This window comes from Chiloscyllium punctatum, chromosome 45 (assembly GCF_047496795.1).
Source record: "Chiloscyllium punctatum isolate Juve2018m chromosome 45, sChiPun1.3, whole genome shotgun sequence".
NCBI lineage: Eukaryota > Metazoa > Chordata > Chondrichthyes > Orectolobiformes > Hemiscylliidae > Chiloscyllium > Chiloscyllium punctatum.
In genome coordinates this window covers 40,815,527-40,840,991 of record NC_092783.1, presented here as the reverse complement: position 1 = coordinate 40,840,991, position 25,465 = coordinate 40,815,527, and the positions used below count along the sequence as shown (strand labels likewise).

The 25,465-nt window shown below is 38.9% G+C and overlaps 1 protein-coding gene across 4 annotated transcripts in view; it reads right to left on the bottom strand.

Moving 5' to 3' along the window:
- LOC140467305 (copine-8-like) overlaps positions 1 to 25,465 on the bottom strand; it is a 594,693-nt gene that overhangs the window by 492,451 nt on the left and 76,777 nt on the right. For 3 of the 4 annotated variants that reach the window (XM_072563573.1, XM_072563574.1, XM_072563575.1), the window contains exons 4-5: positions 22,653 to 22,841; positions 7,757 to 7,803 (exon numbers count right to left, since the gene is read on the bottom strand). In XM_072563573.1, coding sequence (XP_072419674.1) covers positions 7,757 to 7,803; positions 22,653 to 22,841 — 236 coding nt within the window. The remainder of the gene's footprint in view (positions 1 to 7,756; positions 7,804 to 22,652; positions 22,842 to 25,465) is intronic. The other variant, XM_072563576.1, reaches the window with a different exon arrangement.

Here is a 25,465-nt window from a genome sequence, read left to right as displayed (position 1 = left end):
GGAGAAGTGGCAAATGGGGTTTAATGCAGAAAAGCGTGAGGTAGTTCACTTCAGAAGAAATAGCAAGAATGCAGATTACTGGGCTAATGGTAACATTCTTGGCAGTGTAGATGAACAGAAAGATCTTAGTGTCGAGGTGCATAAATCCCTGAAAGTTGCCATCCAGGTTGATAGGGTTGTTAAGAAGGCATATGGTGCGTTGGCGTTTATTGGTAGGGGGATTGAGTTTCGGAGTCACGAGGTCATGTTTGAGCTGTACAAGATACTGGTAAGACCGCACCTGGAGTATTGCGTTCAGTTCTGGTCACTGCATTATAGGAAGGATGTGAAAGCTTTGGAAAGGGTTCAGATGAGATTTACTTGGACATTGCCTGGTATGGAAGGAAGCTCTTAAGAGGAACGGCTGATGAACTGAGGCTGTTTTCATTGTAGAGGAGGTTGAGAGGTGACTTAGTTGAGAGTATAAGGTAATCAGAGGGTTTGAAAGGGTGGACAGTGACAGCCCTTTTCCTTACATGGTGAAGGCTAACATGAGTGTAGTTTCTTTACTCAGAGTGGTGGGGTTGTGGAACGGCCTGCCTGCAATAGTAGTAGACTCACCTACGTTAAGGGCATTTAAATGGGCATTAGAAATACATATGGATAATAATGGAATGGTGTAGGTTAGATGGGCATCAGATTAATTTCACAGGTCGGCGCAACATCGAGGGCCGAAGGGCCAGTACTGCGCTGTAATGTTCTATGTTCCAAAATGGATATGGAAATGAGGTGCCCTCATTTGGACTGGTTCAAAACTAAAGGATGCCATTTACAACTTAAAGGCTGTTATTTTATGACAGGGAGGTCATGTTGCAGCTGTACAGGAGATTGGTTCGGCCACATTTGGAATATTGTGTGCAATTCTGGTCTCCCTCCTATTGGAAGGATGTTGTGAAACTTGAAAGGGTTCAGAAAAGATTTACAAGGATGTTGTCAGGGTTGGACGATTTGAGCTACAGGGAGAGGCTGAATAGGCTGGGGCTGTTTTCCTTGGAGCATCAGAGGCTGAAGAGTAACCTTATAGAGGTTTATAAAATCATGAGGAGCATCGATAGGATAAATAGGTAAGGTCTCTTCCCTGGGATAGGGAGTCCAAAACTTGAGGGTATTAGGTTCAGAGTGAGAGGGGAAAGATTTAAAAGGGACCTAAGGGGCAACTTTTTCACACAGAGGGTGGTGAATGTATGGAATGAGCTGCCAGAGGAAATGGTGGAGGCTAGTACAGCATTTAAAAGGCATCTGGCTGGGTATATGAATAGGAAAGATTTAGAGGGATATGGGCCGGGTGCTGGAAAACGGGAGTAGATTAGGTTAGGATATCTGGTCAGCATGGATGACTTGGATCGACGGGTCTGTTTCTATGCTGTACATCTCTATTACTCTATAACAGAGATTGGGCGACTTTGGAATTGTCTGCCTTTGAAGGGGGTGCAGCTATAGTCATGATCATTTTAAAGGCAGAGATAGATAGATTCTTGTTAGGTAAGAGAATCAACTGTTACCAAGGAAATGTGTGGAGCCATGATTATAATCGAATGGTGGAACATCCTTGAAGGACCTGGCAATTTTGTCTTTACGTAGGAAGGAGTTCACATGTGGAATGAACTTCCACAGAAAGTGGTGGAAGCAGGAACAATTACAACATTTAAAAGACATTTAGTTAGGCACATGATGCTGAAGTGTTGAGAAGGATATGGGCCAAGTGCAGGCAGGTGGGACTTGTTTAGGTTTGAATTGTGGTCAGCATGGACTGGTTGGACCAAAGGGTCTGCTTTCATGCTATATTACCCTATGACAGAGTAGTCTGTTTCTGTTCCAAATCCACCAAGGCAGGCAGCCTCCATGGCAATGCAAAGTGCTAACAAATAAAGCTTAGAACCATAAAGTTCATCCTGCGTAGTAGACACACGAGATGCAGAAAGTAACCTGGCAGAGAATGCAAATCAAAGGTGTCCCAAAGCTTCAAAGTGAAGTGCTGAAGGGCTGAAATGAATTTGGAGTAAGAGCAAAATCATGATGACAATATGGTAAGGCTGCCAATGTCGACTTCAGTAAATGAAGGGCAAGGGAGGATGCTGTTTATGGATTATTCAAGGACATGGTGAAGGGACATTAAGGTGGATACCAGAGAAACAAATGGTGACCTGCATCCATGAACTGTCACCATCTTGTCTCTTGGGCGGGGATGAACTGCAAGGCGCACGAACTGAAGTGTAACTATCATTTAAATTATTATCTAGATAATGATATGAAAAAAGTCTTTCAATATAAAATCTCCTCACTCTTGCCTCTTCTCTGAAAAAAAGATACAATTTCTCCAAAATATCTTTGGCACTGAAACTTCTTATCTCTTGAACATCCTTCCAGAAATATGGTCTCAGATTTGAATAAAAACTCCACTTAAGGCAAAAACAGTGTTTTTATACAGTTTTGCCAATACATTTTTGCTTTCGCACTCTATGGCTTTATTTATAAAGCCCAAGTTTTGGTATACCATCTTCATGACTTTCACAACCAGCCACCTTCCACAATTTATGCTCGCGTACCTTTATGTCTCTCTGTTTCCATCTAATTTTTTTTAGAATTCTATCTTTTATTTTATATTGTCCTTGTTTTTCCCTCTCAAGCTGTATTACTTCATCCTTCTAAATGTTAACTTTCATCTACCTTATCTCTCTATTCTACCCAATTGTCTGCTTTCTTCATATCTATTACTATTCTTTTTTGCAAGTTTACAATATTCTAATAAAATTGTCAAATAGAAGTTCCCTTTCATGAGTCCAGTTTGACTGTAAATAATCAAACAATGATTTTCAAAGTGGTCTTTCTCCAGCACTGATAAATAGACAGGTCCCAGAATTACTGCACAGACAGAAAGTCAGCAGGAGTGAACCAACGTTAGTATTTTCTTAATAATAGATTCCAGCATTTTCCCAACTGCTGATATGAGACCAACTGATTTCAGGTTTCTCTCTTTTCTCTCCCCCTCTTTTGTGAGTAACAATGTTACATTTGCTAATTTTCAATTTAATGGGAATATTCTAAAATCTAAGGAGTTCTGAAAACCATATTTAGATTTGTTCAAATTAAGTGAGTGTTTTGCCTATTCAAGAAAAAAATGACAGTCAGTGTATTTGCATCAAATTTTATTTATTAGTGACTAAAATGTTTTAGGTTCCAGATATTTTTGTGTATTTGTCCATACATTGCAATTATGTTAAGTTCATCTGATTTACAGCTGTGAATTCAGTATATTATAAAATATTCACCCTATAAATGAAAACATGAGATAAAGTTCCATTCATAAAGGATATTTAACTTACAACATGTTTCATAATAGTTTATAGCCAAATACTAGTTGTAGGAAGTCTATCAGCCAACATGTATCGAATGAGGCCCAGATAAAGCACAGACAATGACATTATTAAAAATTTGACTGAGGGAGAAATATTATTTAGGATACAATCAATTGCATTTTTCTGAAACTTAGTGTACAATAATTAGACAAAGGAACAAAATCATGAACTATTTGCATTAGAATTCATTTTCACGATAAATATTATGGTAAAAACAATTTGTTCCAAATTAAAATAGCATAAATTCCTAATACATTGGAAAATGTTATCTATATAAAAGTGGGCAGATTTCCACATATTTTAAATCACATTCATTGATGAAATTTGTTGAAGCAAATAATCATTATCTGGAAAGGACATTAACCTGCCTTTGACATTCCTGGTCGTTAATGTTAGGAAAACTAGGGGACACGAATATTAGAATACCAGGGCATGAGTGGCAATGAGAGAAATGTCAAGGAAAATGAGGATTTTCACTGCTGCTTTTACTCATGTTGATAAGTGGAATTGAAAATTTGTCCTGTACTGTTTGTCACCTATTGGAAACCATACTTATTTGTTCAATAAATTAATAGTTCTGGAGTCCATCTCACATCTTTATCCAGATAAAACTTTTTGAAGACTGATTTGAAAAAACAAATATCCATTTGAATCAATTTTATTTCATTATTATGGAAAAATATCTCACAGATCTCTATACTGACTAACAGAATTGTTAACTTTATGACTTGCATTCATTCACATTTCCTCATCTGGGTGAAGACCAATTATAAAGCCAAAAATCTTGAATGCGATGAATAACATGCTGTTACTATAGGCCAAGGTTGCTTGATTTTTCAAGTCTGTCCATCAAATGCACTCTCCCAAATGAATACTACTGACTATGCCTATGACTCAAATGAGAATCTTACAACTGTATTTGTGTAAGGAAGGTTGGGGGTTTAAGGAAATCTTCAACATTAAGCGGTTTTATGCTGTTTGTGAAATCCATGACATTTTTATTGTCTTTTAATTGTTAGTTTGAGCATTAAACACGTTAGCCTGTATCTTGCACTGCTCTTTGCATTTATAGCGTGTCTATACAGCATAACGGAAAGCCACATTAAAAATTGAAAATCCTTTGAAAATTGCAGGCTCATAAAGATGCCAGTTCCAAAGAAAAGTCACATTCGACTCAAATCATTAACTCTATTCCTCTCTCTTGACAGGCAATGCCAGACCTGCAGAGTTTCTGCAGTATCTTCTGTTCTTACTTTAGATAGCATCCAAACTATTTTGCTCTTGTCTTAAATGTGCCAGATGAATATAAACGATAGTTAATTAGGTTGAAAATTAAATTTTAATGCTGACAGAGGAAACAAACTAGTGCACTTTTGGTACTTCCTTGGGCTCTAATTGTTCATATTGATTTATGCTCACTTTAAGTTTGAGCATGCTCTCATGTAATTGGGAGAATACAGAACAGAAAGATTAAGGCGACATTGCATATATTTGCAGGGCCAAATTCTGGGTTGTGCTGAAGAAAGAAAATGCTAGGCTTACACCCCGTGGGAGATTTTGTGATGACCTTCAATTCATTGTATTTCTATAAATGTTTCATACACATCATGGTGTTGGAGAACTGGGCAATGAAACAGCAATAAAAAGGATGAAATGGTTGCAGATTATAAAAAGGTTACTGAAGAGTGTGAGAATAATTGAGATTTTAACATACCAGATAATGAAAAAGAAACTAGTTGATGTTCCAATCTCATTCCTGGTAAATATTCATGAAAATATCGATATGATATTTCCTTTTGCCTGAATACAGAACAGTATGATATTGCTATGATCCAGCTGATGTTATGACTGGATATGCAAAATCCCAGAGTGAACCCTGACTTGAAAGATATTATTTGCATTTAACAGGGCAGACTTTCATTGAACCACAAACACCAATGCTGCAGTTTTGATTTTAACAATAAAAAAAAGCTTATCTTTATTTATTTTACATAACAAAATAGAAAAAAAACTACACATAACAAGTTTAAAGATGTCAAAACAAATGCAATTCCATTATTCCCAACAACACTCCTTTACAGTGTCCACATGAGAGAATTCTCTTTACTTTCACATCTACTGGGCTTAATGTAACTGTGGCTTCAATTCTCCTTTATCAGAAGCTGATCGTAGTATGAAGGTTCAAGGAAGAAACTGAGTTTAAACTACCTCAGCTTCAAACAATTCCTTCAGGGTTGTAATATATCATTTCTGGTCTAGAACTTCCAAACAAAACTGCTTACATTGAGGTAATCTGTTTTCTAACAGTTTTAAACCATTTCTTTTCGACAGAAGCTACTGTTGTACATATTCAGCTTTAGCCAAGATTCCTGCAAATTCAATCCCTGACCTTCTAAACTGAAAGCCTAATGCACAACTGTTTGTCTGCTCATAATACATTCCCAACGAAAACAAAACACCATTACTATAGAGGAAGTATAGGAGTAGGGATATATTGTTGCAGTTATGCAGGACCTTGGTGAGGGCGCACACCTTTAGTATTCTGTGCAGTTTTAGTCTTGTAGACATTCTTGCTATTGAGGGAGTCCGGTAAAGGTTCACCAGACTGATTCCTGGGATGGCAGGACTGACATGAAGAAAGACTGGATCGACTTGTTTAGAAGAATGAGGGGTGATCTTATAGAAACATATAAAATCCTAATGGGATTGGGCAGGTTAGCGCCGGGAAGAATGTTCTCGATGTTGGGGATGTCCAGAACTAGGGGTCACAGTCTAAGAGTAAGGGTTAAGCCATTCAGGACTGAGATAAGGAAGAATTTCTTCACTCAGTGAGTTGTGAACCAGTGGAATTCTCTCCCAGAGAAAGCTGTTTGGGCCAGTTCATAACTATACTCAAGAGGGAGCTGGACATGACCCTTGTTGATAAAGGGATCAACGCATATGAAGAGAAAGCAGGAATGAAGTACCGAGATTTTACCATCAGCCATGATTATATCAAATGGTAGTGCAGGCTTGAAGGCCCAAATGGCCTACGCCTGTACATATTTTCTATGTTTCTGTTTTAAAAGGAATTACCGTCATTTCAGAAAGATTATGTGTTAATCCTTAAACCCCTTCAGACATACAAACCAAATCATTATGCCACTAGTTCAAGCCCAAATTCTAAAACTGAATTATGTTAATATACATAAATTATACATCTGACTTCACAAAATACAAGTTATGATATTGAATAAAAAAGGTAATTCATTAGATATGAATGCTCGCATACAAGAGATTCTTTTCCTGCATTATTTCATTTGTTCTGTTTATTTCAATTTATTGATTGCCTGTCAATTCATTGTCTCTGGCGATTTTCTTACTGATTATTTATCCTTTTGCAAATAAGCCCTATTCTGATCCAGGAAGTTTTTATCATGTATTCTGCATTTTTCTTGCAATTTATCTCCTCTTCAAATTGTTTTCCATGCAGATCTCATGTATTTCTAAGCCCTTTAGCACATTCAGACTCAAGATCAGATGTTTTAGTCATGAATCTATTAGTCTATTTAAAATGATTGGAATAATTACAACTCCTTTTCTTACCCAGGTCACATAAGGAACTTAAATTCAGCCTGTGGGGATCATGTGGACTCTCTGCTCACCATTATTTAGACTACTCATTTAAATCAAAAATAGTAATGTTAATGTTGATGAAGTGATAAAATGTATAAAGGTAAACACTGCTGCCAATATACCACCTTTAAATTAATGCTAGAAATTCTAGCAAACTGGCTACCTATTTGGTACTGAAGACAGATAAACTTCATTCTGATAGTTATGGCAAGGTAATCCTCTACAAGTTCAAATAGATTTGTCAGTATATTTTTAAATTAACACTTAATTTAAAGCTATAAAATCACCCAAACTACAATATGTGCTTAAATGTATTAGAGAGAAAGAAAGGTACAACAATCAGCTTAGCAAAATAAAAGCTACAATTCTGACTTCAAGTCCGTGCCTGAGTTGATTATGAATCCATCCTGCAGCAAAAAATTTGAGAACAGCTCTAAAAATCTCGACCAAAACACCTCGCTGGATAAAATTCAGTAAGCTTAAAATAAGTATAAGGATTATTTATCAAGTTTAGCTATCCTGGTTCTACAAAATTCATATTATCTAATCCAGATATGAAACATTCAGATCCCAACACATTCAGAATTGTATTCAAGGTTAAATAATAGTTTGGTTGAAATATTTGAATAAACTTCAGTTCTATTTGTTTTGATCTGTACTAAGGTCTGCTTTACAGATAGTGGCCATTTTTCATTTACTGAAAGAAAGCACAAGTACATCAGTGCAGTAAGAAAACTATTTCTTACCTCTCTCCACTGTATCGTCTCAATTCCTTGTACATATAGAACACATACTGTAAAAATAAGAAGTTTTCAATCAGAAAAGACAAGGTAACAATGGAAACTTTTTTCAAAAAAATATCAGCAAACTCAGCAGACATGAATTTATTCAAGTAAAGATCAAAGTAACAGGCTTAGCTCATGCGCCCATCACAACAAAAGGCATTCTCTGCATATAAATGATTGAAGAATGGATCATACTCTTCAGAGCACAGCTTTGAGGTCAGATAGCAAAGTTATTTTTAAATGGAATGGACTGGGTGCTAAGAATATCTCCAAAACTTCACAGCAGAGTTATTCTTTAGTTCACCAAGTGGAATAACTTATTTGCTCCAGGTTTAGTTCTGTTTTGCTCAAACAGGGTCTCATCGATTAAAGAGATCTTTTTGATAATCATGAAATCCGGGGCCCTGTGGGTAGGTCAAGCTCACCTTTTGACCTACCTGACACATGAATATGGAAACCACATTCACACTTGTTTAGTTCAAAGGTAGCTTTACAAGGTCTTCTATTTGAGGGGTTTTTCACTTCTCGGAGGTTTCCAAAATGTTAGTGTTCAATTATTTTAAACCGCACATATTTTAAACTTTTGTTTGCTTGTAATGGCAATGAAAAACATATATCATGCAACCTATTGTGTCTTTCTTATCCAGATGTCTATCCAAATAGGTTTAATGACCACTTCCCTCTTTCCCCAGTCTAGCTACTACAGAACAGATTTTAGTTTGTATGTCGTTGATAATTTCACAATTATTCAGTCTTCCTCTGCTTATTCATCAAAAGCTAGTTTGTTTCAAATGCAAAGGGGTTAAACTTCTGAATAGTGAGCTTTTGAATTGGCTACTGGTCTGGAAATTAAATTTCTGTCTGGTAGCAGTTGAGAATCAGTGACATCTTAGACTCTTTAAAAATAGATAGATTTGAGGCCAAGTGAGAAAGTTAGACTGCAACAATAGACTTTTGGATAAACTTCAATTTATAGAAGGTAGAAGATAGGAGGCTGGCCCAGAGCAGCACTTGAATATTTAAAGTCCAGGGTAACAAGGCATGGACAAGGGTTTCAAAAGATGAACCAAGGCAAAGTGGGAGGTAGGTGATATTACAGAGGTGGAAGTCTGTATTCTTGGTGACGAAGCAGATAAATGGTCCAAAGTTCACCTCAGAGTCAACGACTGAGCAGTCTGTGTCAGTGCCCTATAGCTGGCAGGGAAAGGGATGGAGTTGATGGTTAGGGAACCAAGTATGTGATAGGCAGCAGAAATAATGGCTTTTGTCTTCCCAGTGTTTAGCTGAAAATTTCCATGACTGCCGAAGTAGGCTGTATAAGTCCAGTGGCCTATTTCTATATTAAATCACTTCATGAGGAGGGGAAATAATTCCTTATTGTAAGGAAAATGTGACAAAGATGAATTAACAGTACCAGTAATACTGGTTATGAGAGCTTTTTTTTTGTTCATGTTGCTGTCTTGCCTAGACTTGACCAAATAGGTAGAAGTGAAAAAACATCGCCAGAACTATCTCCATGTTCTGACCAATTTGCTGACAATCTCTCAATCCTCCCTGCTGTGGGATTTGCAGGAATTCAAAACAGAGGCCACTAAATAGCACATTATGAAAGTTCTCCAATTTTGAAACTGAAGTGGTTTCTGAAATAATTTAAAATGTGCCAGGTTCTGAGTAAAAGAGATGAAGACTAAATTACAATAAATTTGTGAGCATCATTATAAAGCCAACAATCAGTTCATTTCTTTACCTTTATTCATTACTTTGCAGCATCCAAGTGTATTTTCAATCCATTTCACATTGTCTGAATGCTTCAACAACTTTATTGCATGATTTACATTTTTTCTGTTCCAGTCTTCTAATTGACACCTTTTCATACAGCTGCATCTCAACTTAAAAATGATCATCTTTGATAACCCGACCTATCAGGTTCACTTGTTAACTCAGTTTTATCACAAAACATTAATGGAGCACAGTAACACTGAACTGGGTATCACAGATATTAATCAATAATTAATATAACTTTAAAAATAGCATCAAAGGAAAAATTTTGAGAGATGCTTTTTTGATTCTATTTCCAAGTCAGAGAAAGGAAAACTACTTCTAAATTGGCATAAGTGCGAGATCAAAACACTATGCCATGATGCAGCCATTATGCAGTATTTGCTTTAACAGGTAGATGGTAAAGACCAAAACTAAATTTTGCCATCAAACTCTCAGTTCCTCTTTCTCAAAGCAGCTCTGTAGTAAGTAAAGAACTTAAATGAGCAAAGACCATTTTATCACTAATTTAATTTCTTTATAATAGGTAATTTTCAAATTAATTTAGTAGTATTAAGCTGGAGCGGTGAGTCAAATGAACAAAATAGAATGGATAATTGGGCATACTATATTGCAACCCGACACATGTGATTTTTAAGGTCCAGTGTTAAGTTGAAAACTACTGCCCTAATGTCACTGATTCTACTTACTGACCCGGTTGATCATTGCAAATGCTTATTGCTCTCTGTGTGAAGTGATTTATTTCTTGAAGACATTTAAAATTTCCACCTCACTGACTTATTTTTTTCTCTACTGGTATGACTGACCTTAAGAATTATATTGTGTGTGAACCTTATCTATGCTATTTCATGCTTTATATAATTCTGACTGTCGAGCTTAAACTACTCGAATGGTCCATTATCATTTGTTCAATTTGCATATAAGATCATTCTGCTTGCACTCCACAGCACATTTTCCAACAACTTCCAATACTTTCGGCAATGCACTTAATATGTCCAAAGTCTAATTACTGCATTGTGAAGTTTCACATAACTTCTATTGGCAAACCTGACCCAATGTCACATTTGTACTCTGGTAAATCGCTTTCATCTGAGTCATGTGGTTAAGGTTCAACCTCATTTGAAAACCTGAGCACACAATCAAGGTTAACACATCACTGCACTTTTGAAAGTTCTGCATTGCCTAAGGTTATTTATTTCGAACAAGCATTGTCTGCTTGTTCAGGTCTCATTGTCCAATTCAAAGAACAGGTGGTTGAGGGAGGGGAGGGAGTGGAGGAATATTCTGGTGCCTTAACAAACAATTCTACTCAACTAATGTCACCACAACAGATTAAGCGAAATGTACTTCAGATGCTACCCAGGGTGGCTTTGCTAATAATAAATTATGGGTGTGGCCTAAATAACAACAATAACAATAAGTAATTCACTGGTTTTGAATTATTTTCAGTTGTCACAAGGATATAAGTAGCACTATATCCTTTCACTGTACCTATTTTTTAATGCATTGTTCAAGCTATTTATTGCATGTTTTATTGACACAAAGTGACAAATGTACAGACAGTCTGTTTCAAATGTTCCATGGGCTAATGTTAGTCACATCATTCAGCTATATCGATGTAGTGGCAAGTCATATTCATGCTACATGTGCCAGGCAAGGAACATTTCTGACAAGCGGGAATCTAGCCATTGTCCTTGTCATTCAATGGCATTACCATCATTACTACCCACTAACATTATCCTGGGAGGTACCTTTGACCAGAAATTGAACTGGACATATAAATACTGTGGCTACACCCATTAAGAGGCTAGGAATCCTATAGCAAGTAACTCACCTCCTGACTGCCCAAAAGCCTTTCCACCATCTGTCGGGCAAAAGTCAGGAATGTGATGGAATACATTTGCCTGGATGAGTGCAGTTCAAACAACAGAAGCTTGACACCATTCAGAACAATGCAGCCCACTTTACTGACACCATATCCACAAACATTCACTCATTCTACCACTTACACTATGTCAGCACTCTGTAACATCTACAAAATGCACTTTTGAAACTCACCAAGGCTCTGTGGACAGCACCTTCCATAACCATAACCACTACCACCCAGAAGGACAAGGGCAGTGGATAGTGGAAACACCAAGATCTGCAAATTCTTCCCCAAGGCACTCACTGTCCTGACTTCGAAATATGTGACCATTTACTCACTGGTAGGGTTAGAATTTTGCAACTACCCTGCTAATAGTATTGTGAGTGTACCAAATAAATGGACTGCAGAAGTTCAAGAAGGCAGCTCACAATCATCCTGTCAAGAGCAACTCGAAACAGACAATAAATGCTGGCAGCGTTAGTGAAGCCAACATCTCCTGAATGAAATGACTTTGTCAATGCAATATCACTGGACAGTATGCTTCATAAACAGTTCGACATGAATTGCTCTTCAATGTATATCCAGTGTATTGCATTTATGGTTGCTCAGCACCCAACTACAGTGCAACAATGCATCAGTCAACCAACTATTTTGAGAGCAGAAATACACTTCATGAAGCTGCAGCATTTTGAGCTGAATAGTGTGATCATTTTGAACTTCTGGAGCCATAACACATAACAAATTGAGTTTAACACCAACAGTTATTTTTCTGCCCAAGAAGAACATAACAAATAGGAGCAAGGGAAAGTGTTCAATCTCTCAAACCAGACCTGCCATTCCAGAAGAATGTGGCTGATATGACCAAGGCCTCAACTTCTTTTTCATAGTTTTTTGCAATATTTTGCAATATTGAGGAGTTGAGGCCTATCTAACTCCTCTTTATATACATTCAGTGTCAAAATACTCTGAATCTTGTACACTTCAAAAAGAAAATTAAAACCAACAAATATTGAAAATCTACAAGATTCCAAGGGGCTTGACATAGTTCTCAGAATTCCAGGCATTCAATACTCTCAAAGATGAGATTCCTTCACATCGTAGTTTTAAATGAGTGCCTTCCTATCCTGTACTCCTCTATTGGCCACACTAGAAGAAGTACCATCTCCACAACTACCCTGTCAAACCTCTCAGAATCTTCTATACTTCATTAAGAAGAATAATACCAACAGGTATGAAAATATGCAATTCTAACAACCTAGAGAATTGTGAAGGCTGGGTAACTGAAAGTGTTTAAAGAGGGGGGAAGAGAGCCCTTATCTCCTTGATATTGTGAAAAGTTATGGAGTACTTGCTTGAAAGAGCAGTTGAAGCCTTGGTCATTTGAGCCACACTCTTATGGAATGGCAGAGAAGCTTGAGAGGCTGAAAGGCTTGCTCTTACTCCTACTTCTTATGTTTCTGACAGAAAAATAAGAATATACGAAACCAGAGAAACAATAAGCTTTTCAGCCTCTCAAGCCTGCCCCAACATTGTCCATTTCATTCTTCTAAACTCTAATGAATAAAGGCTGAACCTGAACAGCCCCTCCTGATAAATCCATCCTTCCTTTGCATGAATCAGTTGAGTGAGTCTCTTTTGAACTGCCTCCAATCTCAATACATCCTTATATAAATCCTAAAAACTGTAGACACTACTCCCAGATTATCCTCACCACCACCCTACACAACTATAACAAGTCTTTCCTATATTTAAACACTAGCAATAAAGACCAAATTCCATTTGCTTTCTTCATTACTGCAGCATCTGCATGTTCATTTTTCAGCGTTACTACAAGACCACTCAGAAGTTTTCACAATGTAATGTGCTGAAGTGTCTCTCTCTCTCTCCATTTAAATAACAGACTGCCTTTCAATTCTTCCTACCAAAGTGCATGATCTCACACAATTTGCATTCAAATCCACCTGCAAAGTCTTTGCCCACTCACTCAACCTATTCAAATGATCTTGCAGGCTCCTTATGTCCTCTCATTACATGCCTTTGCACCTATTTTTTGTCTTGTCAGAAAATGTGGATACATTACAGTTTGCGTCTTCCTTCTCCAAGTCATGAATATCCATCATAACTAAATGAAGCCCTAGGACTGAACCTGTGGCACTCTACTTGTTACATTTTCCCCACCTGAAAAAGACCCATTAATCTCAATTCACTCTGTCTTCTGTTTGTTAAGCAGCCTCAATTCATGTTAGTACATTATCCCAATATTGTGATCTCTTACAATTGTGTAATATCATTTTCTGTGGCACCTCATTGAATACTTTCTGGAAATTCAAGTATACTACATCTCCAGGTTCCCCTTAATAAAGTCTGCTTGTCCTCAAAGGACCCTAGAAAATTTGAAAAACATGCTTTTCCTTTCAGGTAACCATGTTGATTCTGTTTCATTGTGTTTTGTTCTTCTAATTTCTATTTCCTTTCTATTTCTTCCTTAAGAATAGGCACGAGTATTTTCCCAACAATAGATGTTAGGCTAATTGGCCTACAGTTTCCTGCCTTCTGTGTCCTTCCTTTCATGAAGAGGAGCATCACAACAATCCACTAGACCTCTTCTGGAATCCAATCGGTTGCACAATATTGGCCAATGTTTCCGCTATCTCTGTAACCACTTAATTTAAAACTCTTGGATGTAGGTTTCAGGTCCAAGTGACTAGTCTGCTTTCAGACTCAACAGTTTATTTTTAAAACCACTGTTCTTTGTGGCAGAGACTATATAAGACCTTTCCTTCAATTAGCATCTTGCTTATCTGATATCTTTGGGATGTTCATAGTGTCCTCCACCATGAAGATCAATGAAAAATACTGGTTTAAATGATCTGCCATTTCCCTGTTTCATATTATCAATTCCCCAGTTGCATTGGTTAAAGGTGCCAAAATCACCTTCACTACACTTCTTATATACCTGTAGAAATTCTTGTTGTCTCTTGCAAATTTCCTTTCATCATCAGTTTTCTCCCTCTTTATTAGCCCTTTTTAGTCATCCACTGCTCGTTCCTAAAAAAAATCCCAATCCTCTGGCCTACCATCAATTTTTGCCACCTTGTATGGCTTGTTTTTATTGGATACACTCCTTGACTATCTTTGTTAACAACCTTCTCATGAGTCCCTCTTTTTCACTGGAATGACATTTCTGCTGAATGTTATAATTCAGCTTTAATGGCTATCACTGTACATGAACTGATCTTCCCCTTAGTCTACTTTCCCAGCCACTTTAGATAGTTCCTTCCTCATATTTTTGTAATTGCCCTTATTTAATTTGAAGACACTGGTTTGAGACCCAAGTTGCTCTTCGTTAAACAGAGTTCAAAATTCTATCATGTTAATGATTCCTACACCCAAATATTCCACAACTACAAGAACTCTTATAAATCCTACCTCATTTCACATTACTGGATCTAAAATAGCCTGTGCCCAGTCAGTTCTGCAAGGTAATGCTCTAACAAACAATCCTTGACGCACTCAATTTATGTTGCATCTTTCTCTTGCCCATCTGATTTGTCCAATCAATCTACAGATTAAAATCACCCATGACAATTGTAGTGCCCTTCTTGCACATCTCAACTTTTTCCCAATTTATACTTTGTTCTACAGTAAGGCAACTCTTCTGGAGGCTATAGTTGAGTCCTACACATGCTTCTTTACGTGCTATTCCTTATTTCCATCCAAGCTGACTCCATATCCTGATATATTACTCCTTATTACTTCACTGACACCTTCATCTATTAATTGAGCTACCCCATCTCCTTTTCCTTTTTGCCTATTTTTCTGGACTACTCTTGAATATTGAGTTCCTCGTACTTGCTACTCTATATGTTACTGTAATAGTTATCAAGTCTTATTAATTTGTCACTATTTGTGCTAATAACTAATGCACCTTGTTATAAAATGCTGGTTGCACTCAAATAAGAGTTCTAAGCTTTGACTTCTTACCATTATTACTTAATCTCTTTATAGGTTCTGTCCCGCTTTTCCGCTTTTCTTTTCCCCTTCCTGTCACACTGATTATTGTTCACCATTTCACCAGCCTGCATCTCTATTCATATTTGTCTTTGACTTTTTTAGGTTTCTCTTCATTGAGCCCTTCCCTCCTAATTAATTTTAAACCCTATCTCATGCCTCGTTATATGATTCACCAGGATACTGGTCCCAGTGTAGTTCAAATGAAGCTCATCCCAACAGAACAGCTCTCTTTCCCCAGTACATCTGTTCCTTGAATTGGAACCCATTTCTTCCACACTTACTTTTTACACCAAGCATTAAGCTCTCAAATCTTATTTACCCATGCAAATTTGCATGTGGTTCAAGTAGTAATCTGGAGATTAGTATCTCTGCGGTCCTGCTTTTCAATACAGTCCCAAACTGTTCATAATCCCTCATCAGAACATCTCTCCTAGTCCTACCTACCTCATTGATACCAACGTGGACCATGATAACTAGATTCCTCCCCTCCCACTGCAGATCCCTCTCTAGACCAGAAGAGGTGTCCTTAACTTTGGTAACAGGGAAAAACAGAGCCTTTGGGTCTCCGTCATTGTTGTAGAGAAGTGAATCTATTTCTCAAAACGTGCTATCCTCTATATTATTACATATCTCTTTCATTCCCTTCACTGAGACTGATGCTTTCAACCACACTGCTTTGGTCAGTTAACTCATTTTCTCTAGAGTTTGTGCACTTGTTTGCTATGGGAACAAAAACCTCATAGCTATTGGAAAAGGACACTGCCTGAAGCTCTGGGCAAAGTGAAATCCTAGATCAATGTTTGCCTCATTTGCAGTCACACTCTCTTGAGTGGAACCAAGAACCAAGTGTGATGTAATTAGTATAAGGTGTGACTGTCCTCTGAAAATGTGTCCAGGTACATCTCCCACAGTGTCCACTGCTCATCAACTCTGAGCAGTAAACACTTTCCCCAAATGTGGTTACCATGGTCCACACCAGCATTCACCAGCTCCCAATACTTACTGTATTCTACTGAACTAATTAATTTGAAAGGTAAATCTTTCAAAGCGAATTTCCTCACTGTTCTCTTCAGCTATAATAAGTCACCATTTGGCAAATCAAGATAGACAGAAGAAATGCCCACCTGTTTTCCTCTAACATCACACTTTGTTTCTTATAAGTAGATTCAAGCTGAAGGCTTTCTGCCACAATTTCTTATATTGTACATCCACTGCCCTTCTCACATGGGTCCAATCCCCGAATCTAATTCTCAGTGATGCTGACCTGCAGCACACTCCTCCCAGTCTGATTAACAGCAATGCTGACCTGTAGCACACTCCTCCCAGTCTGATAAGCAGCGATGCTGACCTGTAGCACACTCCTCCCAGACTGTTCCACAGTGATGCTGACCTGTAGCACACTCCTCCCAGACTGTTCCACAGCATTGCTGACCTGTAGCACACTCCTCCCAGACTGTTCTGCAGCGATGCTGACCTGTAGCACACTCCTCCCAGTCTATTTCACAGCATTGCTGACCTGTAGCACACTCCTCCCAGTCTGATAAGCAGCGATGCTGACCTGTAGCACACTCCTCCCAGACTGTTCCACAGTGATGCTGACCTGTAGCACACTCCTACCAGACTGTTCCACAGCATTGCTGACCTGTAGCACACTCCTCCCAGTCTGTTCCACAGCGATGCTGACCTGTAGCACACTCCTCCCAGTCTATTTCACAGCATTGCTGACCTGCAGCACACTCCTCCCAGTCTGATTAACAGCGATGCTGACCTGTAGCACACTCCTCCCAGTCTGATTAACAGCGATACTGACCTGTAGCACACTCCTCCCAGTCTGCTTCAAAGCAATGCTGACCTGCAGCACACTCTTCCCAGTCTGATAAGCAGCGATGCTGACCTGCAGCACACTCCTCCCAGTCTGATTAACAGCGATGCTGACCTGCAGCACACTCCTCACAGACTGTTCCACGGTGATGCTGACCTGCAGCACACTCCTCCCAGTTTGCTTCACAGCGATGCTGACCTGCAGACCTGCTTCACGGTGATGCTATTTTACTGCAAACTCCTCCCAGTAATGGCACAAAAGTTCAAAATCCTTATTTGTATCCCTCTTCTTATTGCATTCTCAATTTCACTGTCAATTAACAAACTTTCAGTTCAGCATTCACGTTACATTTTTGAGGGCCACTGATAAAGTCAAAGCGTGTGGTGGGGGAAGAGCACTGCCAGTCAGGCAGCTTCCGAGGAGCAGGAGAGTCGATGTTTCAGGCATAAGCCCTTCATCAGGAATGTCGATTCCGAAGGCAGATGCTGAGGAAGGAGATGTGGCTGTGGTAGCGAGTCTGCTTCAGGATGTGGTTGAAGAGCTTCAGGGCAGAGGGGATGACCTTGCAGGGAGAAGAAGGGGGCGGGGGATGCAGTGAGCGAGAGACTCACTGAGAGGGGTGCAGAGAGAGAGAGACTCAGAGTCGATCGAGTCTCCTCCTCCTCCAATGCTGCCTGACTGCCTGTGCTTTTCCAGCAGCACATTCTTCAACTCTGATCTCCAGAATCTGCAGTCTTCACTTTGTCCTCTGATAAAAGTAAACTGCACCTCCTCAGCCCTCTTGTCATATATTACACTTTTCACATAGTTCATTTCAGCTTTCTTCACTGTTGACCAACTCAGCATGTCAGATTTACTCAGTTCACTTATTCAATACCAAACTTGCCAGACAATCACCTGCAATGGATTCTCTTCCCGTTCCTGGAAAGTTATCTCTGGTGTCCCCAAAGAATCTATCCTTATTTCTCATTTGCATTCTTCCCTTATAACGACATTTAAAATGCAGTTTCCAAATACTGTATATTTTATTTGTCTACCCACCTCCAGCACAAACTCTATTGACCTCTCCTCTGATGCTTTATTGCCAGATAAATTGTTCAACTAATATCTAATACTCGATCAATAAAACTATCCTGTAGTTAAATTTAGGCAGGTTAACCCCTTTGTGTTCAATCTCTACTACAAACCCCACTCTCTAGCCATCCTATGCCCATATTTGCTAACTGCAAATGATAATAAGTTGAACACTTCAATTTCATAATTCTGATTCTTGGTTTCCATCCCAACTGATTCCACACAATAATCCATTTCAATTATATCACTGCTCACTGAGACCTTACCTAACAACTGTCCTAACCCCAATGCGATCAAACAATCCTGGGGCCCAAATTGAACAATCTAAATTGACTAGGTAAAAACAATGACTGCAGATGCTGGAAACCAGATTCTGGATTAGTGGTGCTGGAAGAGCACAGCAGTTCAGGCAGCATCCAAGGAGCAGCGAAATCACGTTTCAGGCAAAAGCCCTTCATCAGGAATAAAGGCAGAGAGCCTGAAGCGTGGAGAGATAAGCTAGAGGAGGGTGGGTGTGGGGAGAAAGTAGCATAGAGTACAATAGGTGAGTGGGGCAGGGGATGAAGGTGATAGGTCAAGGAGGAGAGGGTGGAGTGGATAGGTGGAAAAGGAGATAGGCAGGTAGGACAAGTCCGGACAAGTCATGAGGACAGTGCTGAGGTGGAAGTTTGGAACTAGGGTGAGGTGGGGGAAGGGGAAATGAGGAAACTGTTGAAGTCCACATTGATGCCCTCCGGGACACCCGCACCAATCAACCACATTGCCCCGTGGCCCAACATTTCAACTCCCCCTCCCACTCTGCCAAGGACATGGAGGTCCTGGGCCTCCTTTACCGCCTCTCCCTCACCACCAGACGCCTGGAGGAAGAACGCCTCATCTTCCGCCTTGGAACACTTCAACCCCAGGGCATCAATGTGGACTTCAACAGTTTCCTCATTTCCCCTTCCCCCACCTCACCCTACTTTCAAACTTCCAGCTCAGCACTGTCCCCATGACTTGTCCTACCTGCCTATCTCCTTTTCCACCTATCCACTCCACCCTCTCCTCCCTGACCTATCACCTTCATCCCCTCCCCCACTCACATATTGTACTCTATGCTACTTTCTCCCACCCCCACACTCCTCTAGCTTTTCTCTCCATGCTTCAGGGTCTCTGCCTTTAATTCCTGATGAAGGGCTTTTGCCCAAAACGCTGATTTCACTGTTCCTTGAATGCTGCCTGAACTGCTGTGCTCTTCCAGCACCACTAATCCAGAGTCTAAATTGAACCACAGTGGGAGAGAAAAATCAGGCCTGATAGAAAATTGAGCAAGTTAAATTAAACAGCAGCCAGGAATGGTCAGCTACAGAGAACAGTGGAAACCAAGGTCAAAGAGGTCACAAGCTTCAGGAGGAACCTGTTACAACAAGCCCAAGGGTTGTATTTTGGAGAACCATTGATCAGACTGTTTGGCACCTTGACTTCGAGCCAATGTTTGAGGACGTGAATTTTACACCTCCTTTTCATGAAAACAGTGAAGGGTCAATCCCATTGGATTAAACTCCGCTCATGACACCATTTGCCAAAAGCCAAAGAACATTCTGGAAGGTCCAGGGGGCAGGGTGGGGATGGTAAAGCCACACGTATGGAATCTATCCCCTCGGCGAAGACTCGCAGCAATAGTCATGGCGGAAAACCATGAGACAACTCAAGGAAACCCAGGAGAAGATCTGCCTTGACCTGCAAAACATACCTTCGTGGATGAGAGCCAGCCTTACATCAGAGAGGAAGGAGATTCCAATTGCCCAGCTCAAAAACATGGAACATTATCGGTAATGCTCTTTCTCAGTAAGATAGAAGTATATGGAGTGTAAATGTTGTGGGAAGTTGGGAAATGCTCACTTGGTGTTTTTGATAAGGAATATTTTGTTATTAAAATGGAGTTGATCTGCAAACAGAATTATGTGTCTCTTTATCCTTCTCTCCAACAACAGTACTTGGGTAAAGTGTTTTAAATACGTAAACGGGTTGAAATGTCCAAATCATGGTCAACACTCCCAACTCCTTTTCCTTTTTGTCTATTTTTCTGGAGTACCCTTGAATATGGAGTCCCTATTCCTGGTGACCCTGCAACAATATCACTGCGATAGTTAGCAAATCATATTAATTTGTGCCTATCTGTGCCATCAACTCAGCTACCTTGCATGTTCAAATACAAAAAGAGCTTTAAGCTTTAATATCTTCTATCCATCTCTGAAACCTGCTCTAGTCCTTTAATGCTCTCTAATTCTGGTATCAAACAGTCCTGATTTTAAGCCCTCTGTTACTGATGGTTGTGTCTTCAGTTATTTCAACCCTAGTCTTTGGAATTCACTTCATATACCTCCCTACCTGACTTTCCTTCTTTAAAGGCACTTCTTTGAAATCCTCTCTTGCTGACCCAGCATTTGGTAATCTGATATAATAGTTTATGTGGCTCAGTGTTTTAAGAAAACAGACAAGTGATTGAATATCAAGTAGAGAAAATTTAGATGGATTGGCTATACTTTTGTGTGAACAGACAGGTTTTGAGATGTTTGAAAAGATGTACAGAGGCAGGAAGAGATTTTATAGAGGAAGTTTAAAATAGGCAAGTCTAGATTCGTAAAAATTCTGCTCTCATAGTGGAATTAGTCAAAGATGCAGTACGTGGTCATACAGCAAGTTGCAACCAGATTGAATTTGTTTATTTCCTTCAAGAAATTCTTTCATCAGGGAAAAATCACTCAGCAATTCATTTTGTGAGCTTATTTTCCTTTCAGCCTGATTAAAATTTTATTAATGATATTCAAGAAGGTGCCTGAATTTGGGCATAAATGCATCCAGGAAGTGTTAAGGTCTGAAGCATTCTAAGCTATTTAAAATGACTTCAAAATCAATTTCACCAATACCTTTACTTAGTTTATTTGGGGCTTGATATATAAAAATAAATTAGAAGTTTAGAAATGTTTACTAAATAGCAAGACCAGCCATTGATTTTAAATTGTTCCATAGGAGAAAACTAATCAGTGCCAATGAATGGTCATTTACATTTTGTCTCAATATGTTATCAATTGCAAAAGCTGTTCTCAAAATCATTGTGAATAAAACATGTGAAAACTGCATTGATTATCGTCTTCCAGCTAATTACAAACTTTTTTTTGTCCCATGCTCCAGAATCGGATCAAAAACCTGCCTTGTATTCCAATAATTTGAGTAAAACTAGAAGTACTAATTAGGGCTCATTTCCCAATTCATTTTGGGATTACTGTCAGCTAATTGCCTGAGTGACAAAATAGGTTGCAGTTTGTTAAAGGTCTACCTTTGTCACAGGCATTTGAATCATTTGTTGTGATTCCAATTGATGTTATTACTGCACATGTCAGATCCCATGGCTCAATAGAAAATATTTTATGTTTGTTTCCTTCTAGTTTTAATGAGACTATCTCTCACTGAAACATAGACATGCAATGTTGCAGATTTTGTTTAAACAATAGATCAGAAATTAATTAATCAAAAGAAACAAAGACAAAATAGAATAAACCAAACAATCTACTTATAACATAAATTCAAAAGTTTTAAAACACACAGCAAAAGTATAACCTCAGAATACCAAAACATTCCTTGACAAGTTACAAAAAATTTCATCATATAGTATCCAAAAGCTTTTCTTTTGCAGTACTCAGATCAGCGAACAATTCAATTGTTTTAAGGCAAGTTTGACTTTAAGTTCAAAACTGAAAATGCTGATACCACCAAGAAGAAGCTATCATATGCATGAGCCTAAACATAACCATCTTCAAGTAACCTCTTCAGGGTTTTATCACAACACTTCTGGTTTGGGATTATCTCCTTTCTTGATAGGATTCAGATTTTAGTATAAATTTTGTCTTTCTCAACTGCTCTGATCTATATAACCATCTCCAAAATAAAAAATCACAAAACTACCCAAGACAAGTAAAACTTGAAAACATCAAATTTCAGGTGATTTCCCGAAATTAAAAAAAAAGCTCTTAAGTATGGAAATGTCTAACATACATTAAAGCACAATGGTTTACCTTACTAAGTTATAAAGCCATTAGTGGTACCAAAGTAGCTCTCAAAAACGACTTCTATAAAATCACTGTGGCTGTAGAAATACTTGCAAGTTAACTTCAAATCAAAATCCAAAATTAAAATAAATGGTATCTTATAAATAAATCAGACAGTTTATCTTATCCATTTTTGTTCTTTATTCGGTAAAAGACTGAACCTTCCAAGGAATGGCAATTACTGGATAACTACTCTATTCCTCCTTTTCTTACCTTGCCCAGACGCTCCACATTTCTGGCCTGAGCTTCTGAATCTGGTTTCCTGAGAAATCCGGAGTGTACCTGTTCTGGGGGTGTTCCAGCGAAGTGTATAATCAGTGTTGGAGGCCAAGCCACGCCCCCTTTTTACAGTAGTAGGTTCTGTATTCCGGGGTTTTAAGGTCCCAAAGGTACTTTGACAAACTATGGAGAGAAGTGTGTAAAGTAAGTAGGTGAGGGGGGCAGGGTAGCAGGTGGGGATGTAAGGGGGGGCAAGATAGCATAGGTGGGATAGGTGAAGGTGGCAGGTTAATGGGAGCATAGCTGACAAGAGCAGGGTTGCACTTTAATGATGGTATAGGTCAGGTTAGTGGGTTGCTGAGGTGGGTTGGGGAGTGAAGGGATCAGTTTGATAGTTAGCCAGGAGTTAGAGAAGGTTTGAATCCTTCTATCCATTCCTGGTTAGCTATTCAGGTAATTGAGTCAGAAGATCCAAAATTTCAGATTCATGTCAGGTGGTTTGAGCATGGGAAATTCAGGCCAAGTTTGGTCAGCTGGGGTCAAGGGGTAGGATTATTTGAGACATGGGATCGAGTGGTAAATGAAATGGCTTTTATGCTTGGATTGAATTGCTATACAGTTGGTCTCTGGGTTGCGAACAGGTTCCAATATAAAAGGAGCCATAAGTACAGGAAACATTCGTATCCAGGTCTTTACAATTACACCCCTGTATGAGATCATGCTCAAAAGTTCATTAAGTCAGACGTCCGTAGAAACAGGGACCCCCTGTATAGCTCATTCAGCTGCATTTTTAAATTGACCATTGTTAGGTGACGCAATGACCACATATGTACAGAAAGAAAAATTCCCATCTTTACGGGTTAACCATCTAATCTGAGCAAAAAGCTGTGACTCATGACACAAATCCTGATTGAATTCAGTCTTCAAACTCCAGTCCACACATGCACAATGATGAGATCAATGGATCAATTTACCCATCCATGCTTGCTTGCTAACATGCATCCACTTCCCCTTTCTTGGCCTTGTACGCAAGCGGATGTTGCCAGACATCATATTGTGGAATTAGCTGCTCAGGCACAGACACATCTCCATGCTGACTGTGGTGCACATGCAGAATGCAACATCACTGCACATGTACACATGTTCCAGAGCATTGAACCACATATGGATTTGTAGGTGTTGTGATATCATCATGCATGCACAGATGAATACTGGTAATACAAGTTCCATTGCTGCTGACTAAGGTCATATACGCCATCTGTGCATGTGTAGACTCTGGCTGCCATTTTTAGCATTGGGAACACATACTCTAATCCTATTTAGTTCAGTAATATAGAATTAGTTACATGACTTAACATATCATGAAATTTTCAATCAATGTCGTGATATCTATAAACAACCTGCCTAGTCTCCCTGTTGAATGCTCAGAGTCAGAAGTCAGACACTTGTGTACTCACCAACTCTACCTATAGGTTAAAGCGATCGAGCACTGTACAATGAGTTGTGATCAGACAAGCTTAAACAAAAACCACTGCTGTAATGCTGGTACAAGTCTGGAGACATACTGCAAGACCTAACTGAATTGTCCAGATTTTCTTTAATATTATTCAATTAAAATTCATGTATGGACCTTCATACAGATGTTTGATTTTCAGATTCTCAGATCTGAGGTACCCTACATGCAATAGGAAGTTCTTCCCTGTTGGTATTTGATCTCCGTCATTTTGTTGTTCACCCCACCCACATCCAAACCTCTTTTTTTAATTCTGATTTAGTGAGATGCTCAAGATTCACATGCTCATTGATGAATCTAACTGAAGTTATTTCTCCATATTTTAGTGGAGACAAACTACAGAAATATTGCTGAGAACATAACAAACACTAGTTAAATCATAAAATTGGAGAATTATTACAACACAGAAAAAATCATTCAACCCATCATGTCCATGTTGGTTCTCCATTGGAACAATTTACCTCGTGCCACTCCCCTTTCTTTCTTTCAGTCCACAATGTTACATAGTCATTGTTTTCAGATAATAAGCTAATTTGCTCTTGAATGTCTCAATTCAACCTCCCCCCACCACAGTGAAGCATTAGATTCCAGATATGAACCATTCACTTTTCCCCTTTCAGTCTTAAAATTTCCTTAAATTATGTGCTCTTAGGGTCAAAGAGTCATAGCATTGACCTTTTGGTCCAACCAGTCACACCGACCATGTTCCCAAACTAAACCAGTCGCACTGCCTGCATTTGGCTCATAGTCCTCCAAATCTTTCCTATTCATGAACTTATCAAAATGTATTTTAAAATTTTTAACTGTACTTGCATTCATCAAATTTCTACTACTACCCCCACAATTTCTTCCCTAATTTCCCACAACTTCCTGGAACGCACTTGATCAGGTCTGAGAGATGTATCTATCTTTACATTTTCTAAGACCTCCATCACTTCATCTTCTGTAATGTGAACGATTTTCAACCTTGCACCAATGGGAACATTTTCCCCGTACCTGACCTCTCTGGGCTGCACATGACATTTGCCATAACTCCTCCTAATCTTCTTCAAGGCAAATAGTCCCCAACTTATCAATCTAAACTGAAGTTCCTCACCAATGGAAACATTCTCATTAATCTTTTTGATATTCTCTCTTGTGCCTTCAATTCTTTCCAAAACTGTGGGGCGCAGAACTACACAAAATACTCCAACTGAGGCTGAATCAAGGTTTTATACAAGTTTAAAACAGCATCTTTGTTTTTATATTCAATGTTGCTAATAATAAAGGCAAAAGTGAGTACTGCAGATGCTGG